Source organism: Drosophila pseudoobscura, chromosome 3 (assembly GCF_009870125.1).
Source record: "Drosophila pseudoobscura strain MV-25-SWS-2005 chromosome 3, UCI_Dpse_MV25, whole genome shotgun sequence".
NCBI lineage: Eukaryota > Metazoa > Arthropoda > Insecta > Diptera > Drosophilidae > Drosophila > Drosophila pseudoobscura.
Genome location: NC_046680.1, coordinates 16,453,422 through 16,473,040, shown reverse-complemented (window position 1 = coordinate 16,473,040; position 19,619 = coordinate 16,453,422). Strand labels below are relative to the sequence as shown.

At 46.3% G+C, this 19,619-nt stretch overlaps 3 protein-coding genes and 1 long non-coding RNA gene across 5 annotated transcripts; 2 read left to right on the top strand and 2 right to left on the bottom strand.

Annotated features, from left to right (window-relative positions):
• Window positions 1-2,277: 2,277 nt before the first annotated feature.
• LOC4804950 (uncharacterized) lies at window positions 2,278-4,319 on the bottom strand. 2 transcript variants are annotated; one of them, XM_001361394.3, is made up of 4 exons: window positions 4,183-4,319; window positions 3,057-3,217; window positions 2,815-2,990; window positions 2,278-2,749 (listed from the first exon to the last, which is right to left on the bottom strand). In XM_001361394.3, exons 1-4 carry the CDS (start codon window positions 4,187-4,189, stop codon window positions 2,329-2,331), a joined length of 765 nt encoding a protein of 254 aa, XP_001361431.3. In that variant the 5' UTR covers window positions 4,190-4,319; the 3' UTR covers window positions 2,278-2,328. The 2 variants fall into 2 exon arrangements, with proteins under 2 accessions (XP_001361431.3, XP_033234305.1); XM_033378414.1 differs by lacking the exon at window positions 4,183-4,319 and adding an exon at window positions 3,274-3,437.
• LOC117183678 (uncharacterized) lies at window positions 4,251-5,052 on the top strand. The gene is made up of 2 exons (XR_004468817.1): window positions 4,251-4,378; window positions 4,440-5,052. It is a non-coding gene; the product is annotated as an uncharacterized lncRNA (long non-coding RNA).
• An 8,097-nt stretch (window positions 5,053-13,149) lies between these two features.
• LOC4804949 (uncharacterized) lies at window positions 13,150-14,463 on the top strand. The gene is made up of 3 exons (XM_001361393.5): window positions 13,150-13,467; window positions 13,560-14,164; window positions 14,255-14,463. The coding sequence occupies exons 1-3, from the start codon at window positions 13,255-13,257 to the stop codon at window positions 14,334-14,336; spliced, it is 900 nt and encodes a 299-aa protein (XP_001361430.5). The 5' UTR covers window positions 13,150-13,254; the 3' UTR covers window positions 14,337-14,463.
• Window positions 14,464-17,007: 2,544 nt separating this feature from the next.
• Window positions 17,008-18,391, bottom strand: LOC6898703 (neurofilament heavy polypeptide). The gene has a single exon (XM_033378340.1). The coding sequence runs from the start codon at window positions 18,303-18,305 to the stop codon at window positions 17,118-17,120; it is 1,188 nt and encodes a 395-aa protein (XP_033234231.1). The 5' UTR covers window positions 18,306-18,391; the 3' UTR covers window positions 17,008-17,117.
• Window positions 18,392-19,619: the final 1,228 nt, after the last annotated feature.

The following is a 19,619-nucleotide window of genomic DNA, read 5'->3' as shown; positions in this document are numbered from 1 at the left end:
AAGTACCACGACACATGCTTCCCGATAACTGCCAAATTAACCAGTCGAAGCGGCGATCCCTTCTTTTGTCTTGTGGGCCTAACCTAATTGCACTTCTGCGAATTTGTGCGCGACACAGCTGCGCGTTTTTCCCTGAAGCGGAGCTGTACTCGTATTAATCCGTTTATGGCCATGGATTAAGTTGCAAAATTTTGACGAACGCCGTCGTCGAAGGTCGCGAGACGGCGGCGAATTCGCGGAAAAGCATCTCAGTCCTTACACAGGTATCATCGGCCGTCCGCCTGCCGCCCACAGGTAACAAGATCTCAGCCACCTCAGCAGGGCAGGACTGCCTGCTCGATCCTGTATAAAAGATACGATGTCCGGCAGATAAATCATCAGTTAGCAACGCATCTTCAGGGTGTGAGGTGCCCGAAGTGAAGGAGAAAAAGAAAAAAAACGAACTATCTCGGAACTATTATACGATAAACTTTGTTCAGTTTTGCCAACTTGCTTGCAGCACTGGGTGAAGTTTGTCTTATAATCCCACAGTAAGCGATCAGCGAGCGTCTCAGCGCACATTGTGAACGACGATACCGAGGCAACGATCCTGGGATGCATTTTGTGCAGTTATGTCTACGTGATCATCCTCATCACTGGGCAAAGTGTGTCTCAGGATTGCAGCCCCGCCAACAAGTGTACAAGAATGGCGATAAAGTGTGTGTGTCGCAGAAAAAGAAGACAAATTTTAAAATTAAATGGCGATTGTCGGTTTGGTCGCTTTTTACCAGGGTTCCGATCAAGCGAAGTGACTAGACCGAACACTCGTGCTATAATTTTAGAATGTTCAACATGGCCAACCAGTGACGAAAGTGACAAAAGTGACAAAGTTTGTGTACACTCCACGAGTTGATACCTTATTGTGGTTGCAATTAGTTTCTTTGGTCGTCCAGCCTTAGGTGATTTCTCTGATCATAAAGCTAGACAACCATTGAAGTTCGTTGTGGCATTTGCAGCACTACCTACCACAACCACACCCACACCAACACCCACACCCACCCTCACATCCATCCCAGTGTCATTGATTAGTTCCCAACTTCCTAGGGGCCATACGCTAAAAGGAACGATCGTTGTGATATGCGTTAATTCACCGTTACATATCACAGTGATTTTCCTTTATAGCGCATGTCTGCGCCCACAGCCACACATGGGAAACGAAACACTCAGCGATGGAGACCACACCAGCCTTTGAAGTAGAGAGAATAGTTGCTGTGCTATATGTCCTTCGACTCGATATATCACAGTGGCTGTTCTTTTTGTACCTAAAGTGCCAAACAGCCAAGGAATCGCGTTGTGCAGTGCTTCCAGTTACTGACAAATCCCCGTGCCGTGTCCCCAACCGCAGGGAACCGCTGCTGCTGATATATTATCCACCCATCTTTGACATTTCTATATCACAGTGGCTGTTCTTTTTGGTTGCACGGCCAAGTCCAACGATTTGTCATCTCCGCCGCCGCGCATTCGCCAAATTGAAAATTGTTCAAAAAGAAGGGAACGGTTGCTGCTGATGTAGTTCAAGTTTCGCACAATTTATATCACAGTGGCTGTTCTTTTTTGTTTGCCAATCGATCACCGATCCAGGACTTCAGTTTCGAAATATAACAAAAAAGTGTACACATTATTAATGTTACGAAAAGTTTGATAGAATATCTCAGATTCAGGAGAGTAAAGTATACATACATATGTCCAATAAATCCATTTGTTCAATTAGTAAATGAATGTATCGAAAGTATCAATATTCAGTGCTTGCTCGAAGCTCTGCTCTAACTTAATCGGAACCTGTAAATAGTACGTGGCAGAATGCATCCTCACAGGGTAGGTAACTTGATCTGCCTCCTCCTGCCACAATTGCCACATGCAACGGACTGACTTGCATACGAAATGCCAAATGTGGTCCATGACAAGGACAAGTCCGGACCGGGCTGGACTGGACTGGACCACTGCTAGTCCCATGCAAAGGAAGTAAACCATAAAATGACATGAGAGCTCTGATGGCGACTCTAATGCCATAATGTTCTGAATGGCTGACAGTGGCCTGCAGCCGTTGTTAAGTGGCCTTGATCGGGTCGGTGTCCGTTTCTGTTTCTGTTGGCTTCTCCTGGCCACGTGTACGTAACCTGGCAACGTCCTCGTTACCGTTACTCGAACGGAAGCTACCACACGCCAAAGAGAGAGGAAGCTAGATGCCGGAAATGCGACTGAAATGTTCGAACAGGAAAACACAAAGAACTTTCAATGTATGCATTGAATGGCTCCGGTCGCCATTGGTCGGTGTATTTCTAGTATTTTCTAAACGGTCTTCTGGGTGAAGCGATATAGGTAGTTTTCGACGCGAATTTTGTCGCGCAGCACCTTGCGCGTGGTCCTCTCCGTGGCGGCCGTGGTGCCGTTGTGGTCGTGGAAGAAGCTGCAGCTGCGGGCGGGCACAAACTGCTTGATATCGCGCTGCTTGAACCATCGCTCCACCACGCCCAGGTCGCACTTCTTGATCACGGCCTGCATGGCGTGCATGCACTTCCGGCATATGTCCTTGTCGCTGCTGAAGCTATGGAAGTAGTCGCCCACCGGCTTCCCGCCACACACCATGCACTGGGAGGTGTCGAAGGCGCCACAGAACACAGCCACCGCCGGCCAGATGACGTTCCGGGTTCCAAACGCCATGTCCACATTCAACTGGGGGTACTTCATGTGGTACATATAGCTGGAGGGTCTGAAAAATGGTCGAGAGCCCATTAGAATCTTCTACCGGCAAGTTGTCATCAATGCGATGCTCACCCAGGACACATCCACTTGGGCTCTTGGCGGAGCACCTGCTTGTTGAAGGTGTAGGCATACTGGTCCCGCGATTCCTTCACGTTATAGGTGCCGATAGGGGGATATCCCAAGTCCCGGGCCGCCGGCATTCGGGATGTCTTGCTGGCCAGCGCTGAGAAACCAGCCTTCGATGGATACTAAGGAGTATTTCAGTTTAGTGTTTCTAGGCTCATTGCAATGATTATTTTTATTCCTATTCTCACCTTGAACCCAATTTCCTTCATGCAATCATACGTGAATGGATTTGGTCCTGGGGGCGGCTCGATGTCCTTCTCGCCGAGGAATGTTCCGCTGGGAGACCTCTTGATTTTTCTGCCAAAGGCAACCGTCGGCATTTCCGGCGGATTAACCACATACTCGAAGCCTAAAAAGGAAATATAATAAGATCAGAGATAAGTGGCCTCCAGAAGAGGCGGGAACCTCGCTCCTTGCACCGCGCCATGATCAGGCGCGCCTCAGAGCGCTGGCGACGCAGCTGTTCCCTTTCCTGGGCGTTCGGTTTTCGGGCACGCATCAGAAGTGGCAGTCGGAGCCAAACTGAAGTCGCGATGGAGGCCAGTGCGGAAATTGGCAGGCTGTCGATTCGTGACAGCCCTGCCACGCATCCCAACACGCACTCCTCTAGTGTGCCCACAGCCATCCCCATCCTTTCCCCAGTCCCCCGTCGATAATAATCGCGTCGCGAGCTGTTTGATAGAAAATCAATATGACAAACCGTCGACGGTTGGCCGCGGAATCAGTTTACTGTGCTCTATTGCACTTGGCACACGTCTAGACAGAGATTCCTTCCTGCCCTTCGCTTTTTTCTCTGCCCACAATATTTCGATATTACTATTCAGCTCCGACGCGTACAACGCCGTTGCCTGACTGACAGAACGGAACTTTGACCCAGTTGAGCCAATTTTTTTTTTCGGTTTTAATCGCTTTGGTTATGCCCGAAAGGGGCTGAAGGGAATTTCATTGATTCTGATAACAGTAGGTGGAAAATATTCAGAAACGAGCAGATACTCGGTTTTACGTAAAGGACAGAATTGGTATCTCAGACGATTGGTGCCACAAGCTCGCTTTCTCAAGAAATTTGAAATACCCTTTTAACAGTGTGACGTCCCAGGAGTCTGGATATAAAATTTGATTGCTTTAGCTCTAGACGGACAGATAGACCCAGATTACATATACTATACGGGGTTGGAAGGCTGTTGCAGTCTTTGAATGACGGATGTGAAAGGGGGGTTTAGATACACGAGAATGCCCTCACTTAAATAGATCGCTGACATTTTCCTAAACATTTTCAAGTGGATATTCTCCACCACAAAAACATTCTTCACTCACCTTCCATTTATGAAAGCTCTTGCAATAATTTATACAACTCTAAATTTTTGGACAGACTCTGCGAAGAACTCAATCAAGTATGAATGAAATGTAGCCGGCAACTGGCCGGAAAAATCGTACAAAATTAACTGCCTGATGTGACACATCAGTGCCTGGCATATTTTCGAAATACTTTCAAAATACCTTTCCAAACATTGTAATAGCGCTTTCGATATGTATGGCAATGGAATTCACTGTTGAAAAATGCTTCTCCACAGGATACAGAAGCGCCGCCCGGGCTCTCCAAACGATAAAGGCATTTCAGCAATTTTCCAAGTGGTTTGGCCACCGACTTCTTGCAGGGAGTGCGCCTACGGGAGCTACAGAATGGCTGCCCTGCCTGACATTAATGCCAGTTAACCCCAACGTTGTCCCCATCCTCGGCTGCAGCTGCAATGGCTTTGGGGGGTTACTTTTTTGGCAGGCCCCCGGCCCTCAACCCACCTGCATGCCAGCCTGCAAGACCTGGATTGGGAGACACGCACATGAAAGCTAATGCCGTTGACGGGGCGGGCAACAAGCCGAAGCATCGGCATCGGCATCGGTAATGGCAGTGGCAGTGGCAGTGGCAGCACGCACAAGTGCACAACCGCGTTGCAGCCACAGCAGCAGCCCGAACAGACGTCCTTCAGCCTGGACAGTGGAACAAGCATCATTGTGAGTGATCAAATAGAGAGACATACTTTTTCCTCAAAGAGGTATTGAGGGAATACCCGAAGGATTCTTCTGCTCCATTGTGGGACTCTCCACTTATCGTTTCGTGCCACTGTGCCCCACAGAGGCACGCAGCAAACTGCTTAATTCGTGCAAATAAAATGATTGTGCAACATATGTTGGGGTTGGCTGTGGGTCTATTATAAAGCCGCCACCTCAAGCATCTTTCCCTGCTGCAGCTCTCCCGACTGCCGCAAACTTGCAACGCAATTACAATGCAATTTGCCATTATTTAACGGGCCTTCTTCTCTCCGAATTTGTGGGCGACGTAGCCCCAATATGGTAATGGCTGGAGATGTAAACTCTGTCAGGGTAGGGGTCTGTGGAATGGAATTGAATTCATTGAACGTAACCATCCGATGGCTTCAGTAAACAACTACCTCTCTCCTGCTATTGTTTCTCGGCGAAATCTCCAGAAAACACTCCTTCAATTTCCGAAAGCAAGTGCCATGTCGTACACAGACCATTACAGCAGCACAACATCCAACTGAAATGCAAATAAAAATGCAGCTCCATTCAGGATGGCAGTGGCAGTGGCAGGACCAAGGACTTGGGTGTGCGGCAGAGGCTCCTGGAAAATGGCCCATAAACGTGCCATTCACATGCAAAGCGCAAAAACTTCTGAGACTGTCCCTGCCTCGCCTTGTATGTCTGTCTCTCGCTCTCCCTCTCTCTCTTCGGAAGTGGCAGCATCCTGGTCAAAGCAATAGCAAGGACAGCAAAGCTCGTTCCCCTGTCTGCTGGCAAACGAAAATTTGACTCACAATAAAAACAGGACCGACCGGGAAAACAATGCCAGAAGCAGCATCAGCAACTACATAGAGTACGCCAGAAACACAACAGTTTAAGTCCATTGCGGAGCGGAAGTGCCGCTTATTACGCAGGATGTGGTTAACCGGAAATGAAACGAAGCAAGCCAAGTGCGACAATACACCATAGCCACCGCTCCGCTCCCCTCCTCTTCTGGCTTACTTCATTCTCGTGTGTGGGGCTCTCTCTGGGTTCTCACCGATGTGCTTTTGAAAATAATTTGCTTGCGTTTAATCCCTGCGATTTCTGCATTCCTTCATTGAAAGTGGAAGGGAAACACTCCCCCAACAAGCGGAGGACAAATCAAGATTTTCAGATGAAATTATATTTGTGTTCCCGATGCTTTGTTGTGTCCAGTGTACGCAGAAAATGTCATGCCAGAACGCAAACAAGCCCGCTAACCCGCAAATGGTCAACAAACAGCGGCGACGATGGGGCCAGGCTGACGTTGAAATCAAATTACAAGATTCTCTCTCGCTCTCCCTGACATCTGCAGCTGCTCTGCATCTGCATCTAGCTCCGGCATAGTGGCAAAGCATGGCCCCTTCACTATCCACTTCCCGCTGACCCAAATGCCACGCGCCTGCAATTTGTGCGGCAATGTGGCTGGGTTAATCATGCTAATAAACACAAAAGTTGTACTTGTACTATAGCTGCTGCTGCCATTGCAATTGGCGCCGGCACACAAAAACCATTGCATACTCGTACTTACAGGCGATTGCAGGGGGATAGGTATGGGTCCATTCCACAGCTCTGGCTCTGGCTCTGGCTCTGGCTCTGGCTAGGGCTGTGGCTGTGGTGTAGTGGCATCCATCGGATTGGGACCCCGGTGTCCATGCCACTGGACCAATATTAGACCGTTGCTTTTTGCGGTGGTTGCGTGGCATTGGCCATTCAAAAGGAACACGATTGGCTTCCAGGGAGGTTGGAAAGCATACAAAATTGCAATGATTATGCACGCGCCTAGTTGGCACTCTATTGTGGCCAGGTCCTCATTTGTGTGCGGCCCGAAGCGGCCCATTAATACATGAGTCCGATGGGAAGCGGGCTGAAGTAGGGGCTGAGTCGGTAAATGGTAATCGTAGCAGCTGCTGCCTGGTCAAGTTAATCTTTAAAGTTACACATTTTTCGTCCCGAAATGTGGGAAGTTTCAGGCACCACCCAGAAGTATAGAAGTATCTGGTTATCTGCAAATATTTATACAATTTTGTTAGATCTGTATATTGATTTAGAGCTTGAGCTCATATTCAAGTCATTTCCTCGACAGGAATTTGTATGATCCATCCAATATATCTCACAGGATGTGCTGGCGCCAACGGAAATCCCAGGCACATTATCCAATGATTTATTTTAAGGGTCTGGGGCACGAGAGTGAAACTTTCTCGACACTGGGAAATGCATGAGCCTGAGGCAGGTCTGGCCTTGCACATGCTTACCTTTTACATCCAGGCTATGTCTGGTGCTGGGGGCACAAGCTGGGGCAAGTCCCGAGGCAGGTGAACACATGCTGTCAGCAGGAAAGAGGTCGAGTCGTAGGCTGCCGCCTCATCATTTTAGCTGTCACATTAAAAATGCATAAATGTTGCTTAAATGCAATCCAAGAAATGCAACTGGCCGTAATACGTGCAAAAATAGACATTGCCCCTTGCTGCAAGGCGGCTCTCACCAATCAAAGTGCCCGGCAGGGATATGGAGGTGCTGGAGGAGGAGCAGAACACAATTTGTATCCTGCCTGGCATGTCGGGGCACTGCCGCCCCCCATACCCCACCAGAACTGTAAGATAGACAGGGAGATGCCTTTGGGCCTCTGGCCTTGTCTTTGCCTTGTCTGAAGCTGCCTACGTTTCAGGTGCGAGGCCTGGGATTGGTACTGCGATTGGACCTGGGAATGGGAACGGGAATATGTTTTTGCTTCTACTTTCTGCTCCGCTCCTCCGGTCCCTGCCCGTGTGTCTGTGCCTGCTTCTCTGCTGATTGTCGTCCTGTTGATCTGTGTTTTCACTTAGATATTGGCCCGGGGGCTGGGCGATAACGCTACGTGTGTGCTACCATCGAAACAGGAAGTTTGTTTGTGGCCAACTTGCTGAGTGGCAATCGGGATGGAAAAGGAAGTGATGGGATGATGCGAATTCGATTGGGATGGGGAATGGGGAAAGGGGAACAGAGCGTCTGCTATTCGAATTGCCTGTGGAAAGTTCTGCCGAAGTCTGGGGCTAAGGCCAGGCCTTCGATATCTAGTAAGCAATCGTTTCAAATTGAATTTTCTATTTACCCAGTAGTCGATATACTTGGAATTCTTTTCTGCTTTTTTCCTTTGCTGTGCAAAGTTTTCCAGACAAAAGTTAAGCCAAATGAGTTTCAGTTAAATATGGATGTGCAAGCGGGCTATCGACCAAGCTTTCCAGGAAAATTTTATTGTTTTTATATGGGTCTTACTGTTTTCTTAGCTCTTAGTTTCGATTTTGGAAGTACTCGATAAAGCATGACGACACTGTTGATAGGTCATCGGTATACAGACGGTCGAGATGCGCTCCGTATAGTTCCCAGCAAGAAGCATCCAACCAGCATAGTATTATTTCCCGGGAATCGCACCAGGGACAGCGGAATACCTTCAGGGACCATCGCCAAACAGCAGGACCAAAAAAACATATATTTTCGCCGGCTGCCAGTCCAATGACTTCCGGGGGACAACCCTTGCTGTCAGGTGTTCATGGGGCCATTGGAAGAATGGCCGCCGTCCGACTCGATAATGGCGTTATCGGTGGTCCATCGGTTTTGCCTCCAGCAGCAGCATCATCCGGTGGTGGAGGTAGTTGACTCCTCTGACTCTGGCTCCTGTACAAGGAATCGTCTGTAGATGTCTTTAAATCTGTAAATTGCGGCTGCATTCATGAAAATCATTGAAAGTGAATCGGACCTTTAATGGCTTGAAATCTCAATCAAAGTCCTTGAATAAGCAAAAGCATCGGCAAATGCCACCTTCTGTGAGTTCGAGAAAAACCATTTCTGCAAATGAAAAGAAGAATATTTCCAGGAATTTTTTTGAATGCCAAAAAATGATATCAGTAAAACATAAATTCATGGTTTGGGAAATCGTTTTGTGTACGAAAAAGATCAAAATAAATCACAAAAGTATCCTTTACGAATGGATAATTATATCCGTAGGAACCAAAGATCATTTCCTGTTTTGACATCTTGGAATCGTGGTGCCATCACATCACCTCCGCTTTGACTCAGTTGAACCTCAGTGTTTGCCGGTGGAGTGATTGATGCTCCAGTTGATGGATGCCTCCTTGGGGCAGCACAAACCGAATGTGTGTTTGCTTGTGTGTGTGTCGGAGCTGGCTCCAGTGGCTGGCTGTTCTGTTCAAACTTTCCCGACCGACACTGACAGCATTCCCAACGAAAAGTATTATTAATATCAGATGGCAGTGTCGCTCAATTTAAAATATTGCTAGCAAACACATTCATGAACTTGAGTAATTTTTAACAAACAACTTTTGAAATTACTTAATCGCAAAGTTCTGCGCTCCGGCAGCAGCAATGTGGCGTCTTTTCTGGAAAAAGCGAAAGCGGAAAGGGAAGTGAAACGGGAGCGGAAGCGGGAGCGGAAACGGAACATAAATTGTGTTTATTACGAAGAGCGTGGCATACTTTTGTGCGCAATTTAAAGTGCAAATATGAAGGGCAAACGGTGACAAGAAGGAGCTGCTCCCACACGCATTTCATTAAAGCGCAATGAAGACATTTTCCACGGGAGTCTGTGTGCCTATGTGTCCGTGTGCGTTCGTTGGTGTTGCGAAGAAGAAAAGCTGTTAAAAATATTCGAGACACTTGAATGTTTCCCCACTGACACTCGCACGGAGACGGGGATGCTCGGAGGAGCGGCCCCATAGAGCACAATAAATATTATTTATGAGCCTTCCGATAAGGAACCCGACGCACACACACACGTCCCTTTTGGAATGCAGTCGCTCTTACACGTAAGCATCTATATTTTTCCATATCTAATTTCTGCCATCCCGTGGCGTTCTAGGACATTATTTAAGGGTTACACTTGAATTTGAATGTCCTCTAGACCCGTACACTGCATAGTTCGCTAAATGAGCCTCATTTTTAGCACCTGCCATCCTGATAATGATTAAATATCCATATGTATGTAGGTGTATGCATGTGCTGGGCTGATAAATACGGGACCAAAGCCAACAGCGGGACAGGCAGCCGCTTGTTTATTTTAATAATGTTAACCTAATTAAGTGATTAATATGCAGAATGTGCGCAGAGATTAAAACGATGCGCGCACGCTGTGTTTAATTATCGAATTAAATTTTGTTGGTCGACTGCCTGGCTGACAGTTTACGGGCAAACTTGGCCCAAACTGATAGACCCATTTTTTTGCCATCACCCACTTAAGCCCTAGGCATCCACCATCATTAATCAAGTGGCGGGCTCTGTCCGCTTTAAAATAACAATATCCTCCCAGGACACTGACAGTCGCTTGTTTACACATGTTCCAGACATTGAACTTTCTGTTGAGTAATTGTCATTTTGGGATACAAGGCACTTTTTGGGTCATTGAAAGGTGAGAAAAAGAACCAGGATTCACGATCAATTAATCTCGTTCAAAGATACCTTTTCATCAAGTAGAATGGGCCTATTTTTGCGTGATTTCAATTTGAATTGAAGAAATCTTCAAGCGCTTTTCAAGAACTATCTATGTATATTCTTGTATACATTTCAAACAACCGGACAAAACATGCAAGGTAACACTCTCGGAAATCAGCAAAAATTATGCTAATTTAATGTAATTTTTTATTGCACTTTCTGGCTGTTGTAAAATATGAAATATAATAAACAAGATTGCCGAGATACAAACCATTTTGCTTGGCTCCAGCAACACACCCCACTTGAAATTATATGCATGCCCAAACCATGTGGGTTTGCACATGCCCTACCCCGCATTGAATGTGTTTTGCATTTGATAATCAAATGAGGAATGGTAGGCTCATCGAATATAATTGATGTTTAGATAGATAGATAGATAGATGGAGCCTTGGAGCTGGCCTCATACATGCTTGCCACAAATGCCGATAGGCAGCTTTATGTTTGATCAAATTATATATTGGGACTGGGAACAGTTTAAAGTTAGAGCATAATTAATTGCAATATCATTTCATAGACTAGAGAATACATTTGGGAACATTTATTGAGATGCGTAAATGACAGAAACATGTAAAATACATTAGAAGCAGCATTTAATTCGGATTATCCCTTGGACATTCCTTAAAAGTGTCCAGATTTGCAGCACTTCGGAGTCCTTTTTGTGCCTGCCACTTGCATTTACTAAGTGCCCAACTGTATTCTACCCGGAGGCCTAAGTCCTGGCCATTATTTACGAAAAGGTAACAGCCGAAGGATACACAAGGAATGAGCGTTTCTGCATAAGCCATCTTACGGCACTAAAAGCTACTCAACCATTGCCGTTTTTTGCCAGATTCAAGGAGCTAATTGATGAAAGCTCCAAATGGTCGTGTAGCACGGTACTCTGTTGGGGCGCACTGGAAGCGTCACTCATGGATACGTAAATAGACATGGCAGCTGTTGGGGAAAATCTTTCAGCATTTCGCAAGCACTCGTCTGCCTCCACTTTTTGGTACAATTAAAGGTGTTGCTAAACGGCAGCCATTTACATATACAAGGGGAAGACTCCAAAACGAGAGAGAAAGGGAAAGTCCTTGGGGCCGGGATGGCTTTCGAAATTAGAATTAATATTTTTCCGCTGAGTCTACACAATTTCAAGTTGGTTGCGCGAAAAATGCACGCTCTGGTCAACAGCCTTGGAACGTGTGGTGGCCGTTGCCTCGGCTGCAGCTGCTTCACTGTACCGTACCTCTGGTGGGGCTCTATGGGTCTGCGTGTTTGGCACCTTTTGGGTGTCTTGATGCTGAGCCAGCGTTATTCCGTGGTGCATCTGTGGCAGCTTCAGCATCAGCTCCAGCTCCAGCTGCAGCAGCACTGATAATAAATTCATGATGAAGAGTAATTTATACACTTCATATGCGGATGCGGCACTCCACTCCACTCCACTCCTTCATCTTCCTTGGCCGTTCTGCTGAGCTTGACAGAGGTGCCGCCCTGCCCTAGAATGAGATAGTCCGCAGTTCTTGGTGGTCGATCCAGCCATGCATTAAACCTTAAACTATTTGCAGGCCACAATTACCAAAAAACTAATTACAAAGCCTTGCCTCCTTTGAAAAGTTGTTGCCACTGAGAACCATCGCCCGCAGCGGGTCAGAAGCGTCAAAGAAAGCAGCACAGCGGCACAAGTGGCACAAGTGGCAAGCTGCTGTCCTCTGTCCGCTAGCTGCAATTTAATTTCAAATTAATCTAATTTTTTGCACTTTTTTGTGGCATTCCATCTAATGAGAAATGCTGATTTTGCACTCTGCACGACGTTGCATACAAATGAGAGAGGTCCTGGTCCAAAGTGGTCCGGGCATATCGCTTCCCTGGCCCTCTTCGCATAATTAGTGGCTAGGTGCTCTGCCATTGATTGGTTACGCACAGAAATTGGGCGCCCGAAAGTGCTCTGCTAATGACTCAATGGAAACCACTCGTAATTGGAGCAGTGAAGCAAGACTCGAATAAGATTTCCATGGAAATGCGGCTGAAATTTGTGCTAAAAAGAGAGCTGTAGTGGAAATGGTAAAACGAATTCAAACGCTTTAAAAAAGGTTTAAACCTCTTTTAGAAACTTTCTCTGCCATGCCAAAAACATTTCCACGAAAATATGAGTTTTTAGAGCAGGTTTTCCATGACCAAGGGGCGATATAAGCCAAAATCGGATTTTCAGACATTTTTGTCCAACAATTAAAAAGAAAATTGAATAAAAAACTTTTGTATTTAAACTTTTCTGTGCTTGGAGCAGATTGTTCTTACAAAAGGTATTGTTTAGAAATGGAAAGCATAGAAACGTCATACTGCAAGTGGGAAAAGTGTGGAAAACAAATGCAGCAGATAGTATCTTGGATATTAAAGAAGAGTTCCCATACTTTTAGCCTTTTACTCAAGTGTGGAACTATTTGCTTGTCGGTCCATGCTTACATATGTGTGCACTTGTGATTATATGCAGGTCGTGCGAGTACGAGTCCGGGTATTAGCCGGATTGTTGGTCATTTGGTTAGAGCACATCTTTAGCACCTCAAAGATGAGGTTTGTGTTTGGTCAGAGCAAAGTAAATACTATTGCAGGGTATATCGAAAAGAACCTACGGACACAGAAGACACTTACAGTAGTAAAGATTATTCCCATAGGAATATCAAGAACGAGAAGAGAGGAAGTAAGAGAGACAGAACCAGACAAAACCTCTGTAAGTCTTTAAGTAGAGCTCTCACAGCCATCTAGCAGTCCAGTTGTTGTCGTCCCTTCAAGAAGAGCAGACCGTCTTCCATCAGACTTTCGCACTGCATCATATAACTGGTTTCTGGTCCATCCATATCGATATTGGATATGTTGCTCGTGCCGCTTGCCCTGATCGCACTGTTCGGCCTGGCCCACACGCTGCCCCTCGATGACGTGGAGTCATCGTCACTGGCCACAATTGAGCAGCCGGATGGCAGCGGGCGCGTGGTCTTTGATCAGCGGCAGACGGGCCAGTACAACATTCACGTGAGCATCAAGGATGTCGCCATCATCGAGGTGGGTCAGAACGATCTGACAGATGTAAGTAGAGGGAGGGGGACCCAGAACCAGTTGGGTCCAATGTGCAGCTAACAAGTTGCAAATGCTAAAAATAGCCTGGATCTCTCTGTTAGGGTGCGTACAACGATGCTGAGGATTACTACTACGATGACAGTGCGTTGACCATCAAACCCATCAAGTTCTCGACTGAGGCCATTGGCAGCAGCAGCACAGCAGCAGCGCCAGCATCACCAGCAGCAGCAGCTGCGACGACATCCACGACAGCGTTGAGCAGCCCCACAGAGACGCCAACCACTACCTTAAAGGAATCCCCGGAGACATCTGAAGCACCATTGAGCAGTCTGAATAGCAGCTCCACCTACAGCTCGGATCTCTTGGCGGATATCGCCGCAAGCAGGATCAGACCCAAGTCTAGGCTCAACAATCTAATGATAATGGAGACGCCAATTGGCGGAGCACCGACGGCCGCACCACACCTGCCACGTCTGCCACAGGTGCCGCATCCCAGATCGAAAGATATTCCCATTATGCCTGCCGCTGCAGCAGTCACCCGGCCCCCGCTGCCGCAAGGCATTGAGTACACCCCCCCGCAAGGTCACAACTCGCCCATCTTCAAAGTGAAAGTTCAACGATCCGCAATGCCGGCAACCAAGAAGCCCGCCCGCTGTCGCTCACATCAGTCACGGAATGCCCAGGGCAAATGTGCCGACTCGATCTAGTAAGCCATTGACACTGAATCTCTGCTAAGCAGCTTACAGCATCCTCTGATTCTTTCCCCATTTCTTGCTTATTCCCTTCCATGCGACAGCCGTAGACTCTACAGCATGCTGATGGGCCTGAACATCCCGGGTCTAGTGGGGACACCACCCCACGCTGCCGAGGCCTCATAATGCGTCCGGCCGGAATCGGTTTTCACATCACCATATCAATGTAGTTTAGAGTGTCATACATAGACTCTAAGTGCCTCTAATATGTATCTGCTTGAGCTCATGCTTGAAGTAAAAGGACTGAAACGTACTATCATGGGGGACTTCTTATTGTAATGGAAGAGCTGTCAGTCCAGACTGACTATGGTGATTCAAAATAATCTTCTACAAAAAGAGCCTAAAGAAGATTACTTAGCAAAAAGTGGGATTATTTTCGTTTTCGTTTCGAAATGCCAATGACAAAACAGAAACCTCTCAGAATCGAGAAAGCAAAAAATCATCTTTAATAGGAAAAAATCATAGAAAAGAAAAAATACTCTATCTGACCATGATGTGGACATACCTCTCATGGTCTGATAGAATTGTGTATGAAAAGAGATCTGATATGAGTTCTTCTTTAAAATATATTTTCATATCTGGATAGCTCCCTTCAAATGGGTTCAAATTTTTAATATTCAATAGCCACGGCTGAATAATTTAGCATAAATTGACTTTGAATTCGCTTTTCCATCCTATTGATTTCCCTTTCACATTAAAACACTTTCGATGTTGTCTGTCAAAGTGAATTTATATAGTATCTCAATTTATAAAAACCTTTTTTCCATGTATCCTTATTAAAAGCAATTAATATTTTTACCCTGTATTTTTTCCATTCGAGTTTTTTAATGGCAGCCCGCGAATGATAAATACTGCCGCTGTAGATTGGATTGGAATTTAAAATGAATTTGCTTTCGATTTTCCTTGGCAAAAAGGAAAGCATTGCTGGGTGCACTCTACTTTCCATTCATATCAATTTGGGTTTGTAATTTCCGACTGCGCTTAAATGGCAATTGGCAACGACTGCAAGTGCAGGTGCAGCTGCAACTGCACTGCAACTGCCTCTCAATTGCAATATTACTATATATTCCTATGTGGGGATGGGGATACATATGTGTGTATCTGTGCATCTATGGATGTGGTTGGGGCATCTGTTTCGTGGGTGCTGCAATCTCGAACAGAGAGCTGTGCTCATGCCCGGCTATAATTAAATTAATTGCTTAATTTTAAGTTAATTTGCCACATGTGGCATGCTGTCCTTGTGAGTGCAGACAATGCCCTCACACGGTCATGCGCAGCACCTGCTCTGCATCTCTCGGATTGCCCATAAACATAAACTTGGCTTATTCCCATAGCAACCGCTTTCAGGGCTTAAATCGAATTTCAGCTGAATGCAAACGAATTTCGGTAGATTGTGGTGTGTGGTGGCTCGCCCACCAGCACGAGTATCGTACCTGATTTTGAGAATGTATCTGCACTTTCAGTTAATATAAGTCTCTTATTGATTAGGCACAAACTTCTGCTCTGGGATATGCTGAACAATCTAAAGACAAGTTTGTGTAATTGACAACAGCTGTTCGTGTTCATTCAAGCCTTTTATCTTCTGCTGCTCCAGCATCCTTTTGGGCCAAGTATCTCTGGCTCTTTTGGGCCAAGTTTCCTTCACTAATTACCTACATTAGAAAACCTGCACAGACTCGGCGCACACTCAATTAGCAAAAGTAAAGTGCACTTTGCATGCAGGCGGAGGAGTCCTGGACAGAACCGAAACAATTCCACAACTTTGTCGTTGTTCTTGCTCCCATTCCCACTCTCCGTCGCACTCCCCTTCTCAGTAGCTTCCGTTTCCGTTGCGCATTATTTATGCCACCCTTTGACCTCTCGCCTTGAGAAGTGTGCGTCGGGGAGCGCTTAAAATGCCATCTTTTGTCAAATTAAAACCAAACGAAATAAGCCACCCGACAGTCGGGCCTGTGGTGGGGTGGTGCAGTGCGGACTCCCAAAAACACACAAACAGAGCACTGGCCATTCAGCCAAAAACGGAACTTCAACAGACACCCAGCTGGAGAGGCAGCCGAAGCAGCAGGGTAAGAGAAAGTGTTGCGGCCGGGAGTGGGATTGGATGTTCGACTATAAGCCGGAAGCCGGTCGCCATCTTGCAGTTATTCGCAAGCATGGCGGCAGACCCAGAACACAGACAGCAAACCCAAACACGATCCCAAATGGCGCAACAATTGCAGTTTATTTATTACATAACTGGAGGCGTTTATGCGTCGAAAAGCGTGCAGCAAGAGGAGGCACCACCGACTGCACAGACTACACACTCCGCCAGTCGGTGCGCCAGTCCAGCATAATAATTACACTCGCTATCAGCGCCGACATTTCGCAATGAAAAACTGCATTGGCAAACTAGCCCGCAACCTGTTGTTGTTCTCCCAGGACCCCGGCTGAGTGCCAGAACCTGGACCTGGCCCAGCACTCCGAACACAGATCCTTACTATGCAAAGCCATTAAACGCAAGTGTCGCACGGTTTATTCATGGCTGGAGAATGGAGATGAAGCGGCAAGCGGGCTGCCAGTGACAGGAAAGGCATGAGACGAACCGGAAACCAAAGCAAAGCAGCTAGTAGATAGCAGATTGTAACAGGGAGACGGTGTAGCAAATTCTCGACTTTGTATTACGCAAATTTTAGTTCGAGCCAAAGTCTCTTGATTGAATGGCTAATAAACTTACTCAGCTTTGTAAATCTTAAGTATTTCATTTCATTCCTATCTGTTATCTCAGAACACATCAAAATTGAAGCTTAACGAAGATACATCAAAGTGGTGCTTGCAACTGCGTTTATTCTCTGGTGCCATGTAACAATTGTGTTTAGTTTGTAAAATATAAATTTGATAACAATTTAATGGGGAATTGGGAATAAGGAATCATTCTTGATTGGACAATCGTCTCGGAGCCACCTTTTGGACGTTTTTCTGAGCGACATCCTTTTCAATGATCTTCTCCTTAGAGACTTTCTTCCCAGGCAACTTCTTAGGGAGCACCGCCTTAGAGGCATTTTTCCCCGTGTCTTTCTTCTGATTCCACTTATCCTCAGGAACATTCTTCTCAGGTAACTTAGCGTCCTTGTCCCCAGTAGCCATCTTCTTTGGACCCTTCTGCACAGGAGGTTTCTCTTCAGGCTCCTTCTCCTCAGGGAACTTCTTTTCAGCGACCTTCTGCTTAGATACTTTCTTCTCAGGTAACATTCCCTTAGCGTTCTTATCCTTATTTTCGAACTTATTCACATGCTTCTCCTCCACAGGCCCCATCTCTTCAGGGTCTTTGGAACACGAATCAGTGTCCTCTTCAGTCTCATCTTCAGGATCCTTCATCTCAGACTCCTTTTCCTCAGACTTCTTTTTATTACGCTCCTTTCCCTCAGGCTCCTTTTCTTCAGCCTCCACTCCAGACTGATCATGTCCGATAAACTTCTCAAACTCCTCAAAGTCCTCATAAATGTCCTCTTCAGAGTCGACTTCACGTTCGGAAGATTCCGCAGACTCCTTCGCTTTAGGATCCTTCTCCTCAAGCTCCATCTGGCGCTTCTTGGTCATTTCGCGCTTGTGCCAATCCTTCACATACTGATTGTTGACTGTAGCAATGCCCTTCAAGTAGGTCACGTAATCAATGTCGCTGTCCAGCGCCAGGATTTCCCCGTAAAGATGACTCATCTTGAGATTGAATCGCATCAGGGCCGTCGGCACATCGTACTCGTTCACCTCGGTCTCGTCGAAGAACTTAACCAGGACCTGCTTCTTCATGGTCACGTAGACGAAAGTGGCATCTGGCTCCTTGAGCTGGCGCTGCAGCTCCAGCATATCCTCCTTGACCTGAGTCAGAGCTGTCGTCTTCACCTGCAGCTGGTCTCTCAAGAGATTGATGACATCCTGGCACTGCTTGGCCTCGTTCTTAAGGCGATCAGCCAGCTTTTTGATGTCGCCATCGAAATTCAAGGGATCGGCCATGTAGTCTGCGATATTGTTGATGCGCTTCACATTGGGGAGGGCCAGGGATTCGGTTCTGTTCTTGGCACTGATCAGATCTGAAAATTCCACCAAACTAGAGGTTGCCATTATGGAAATACTCAATTTTATGCTCGTATCAAACTGAACAGTAGCTAAACAGATGTGGGGGAATACTGATAGAGCAATACTGCCATACTCTGATCTCAGTGAGTGCTTTGTTCTGAGGGAGAAACTTCCGTATCAAGGGAAATTTGTGTACTATCAGAAAACGTCACTTTTTTAACTGCCTCTACTCCTCGCCGATAGTCCTTCCTCTACGGCAATCATTTATTCTACGTATTTCCTGTCTAAGATCCGAGACGTTTCTCTCATCTTCCCCCATTCACTTCGCTCTAGCCAAATGAATTTGAATTAATGTTTACCCCCTTGAATTTGCAACATTTTAGTGGCTTTATTGGCTGCTTGCAACGATTCGCTTTCATCTGATTTGCTCACTTTATTTTTGGGATTTTGCTCTCCATACCATTCGGTTTTTTGGAGCGCTTTTCCCAATTTGATATGCACTAAAAGTCAATTTATTCAGTTGACTTAATTTGATTTCAACCTTCAAATCATTGAGTTCTCTTTTTATTTGTATATATTTGTACTCTGTCAGATCTGAGGGAAACTGCCTTTTCCTGCTCCGCTTGTACCAAAATGGTTGGGCAATGGGATTTATTACGAAATGAGTTGAAAATCCTATATTCCAGGAAATTGATCACCAATTTCTGCTCTCTGATTGTACGACTTAAGCCCAAATGCAGCCTAATTTCGGATCCGTCGCAGGCACAGAAACCCAAAACCATCTACATCCGATGCGAGGAGGAGAATTCAGCGACCGCAGTGGAGCCTCAGCTCCGGCATTGTTATCCAGGATTCAATTTCGATACCCAATATGCTCCACATAAGCGAGAGCGAGCAAGGCTCTATGTCGAGTCGGACGGTAATCGTACGTGTGGAAAAGACGACGGCACTGATTGCTGCATAAATGATTGAGCATGTGCGGCTGTGTGTCTGTCTGTGAATAAAAGTGTGTGTGGGTGGGTGTGCAGTGGAGCTCCTCTGCCAGTGGCAGAGCAATGGAACGAGACTTGCCACAGCCGATTCCCAGTTGCTATCAGCATTCCTCCATGCAACAGGGTTCACATCACTCGCCTGTGTGTGTGTGTGTGAGAGAGAGTGTGGAGTGAAAGAAAAGCCGTTGCATTCATATGAAAATTGATGGAAATGCCAAAATATTTAAATCTAATTTTGTGGCAGCCAGAGGCTTACAGCTCCATTCAGCTTTGATTTTCGTCCAGTTCTGCCACTCTATGTGTAACTCGATTTGTGAACGGAATTTAAATATTTTCACGGAGAAAACAATACATTTTCCCACGAAAA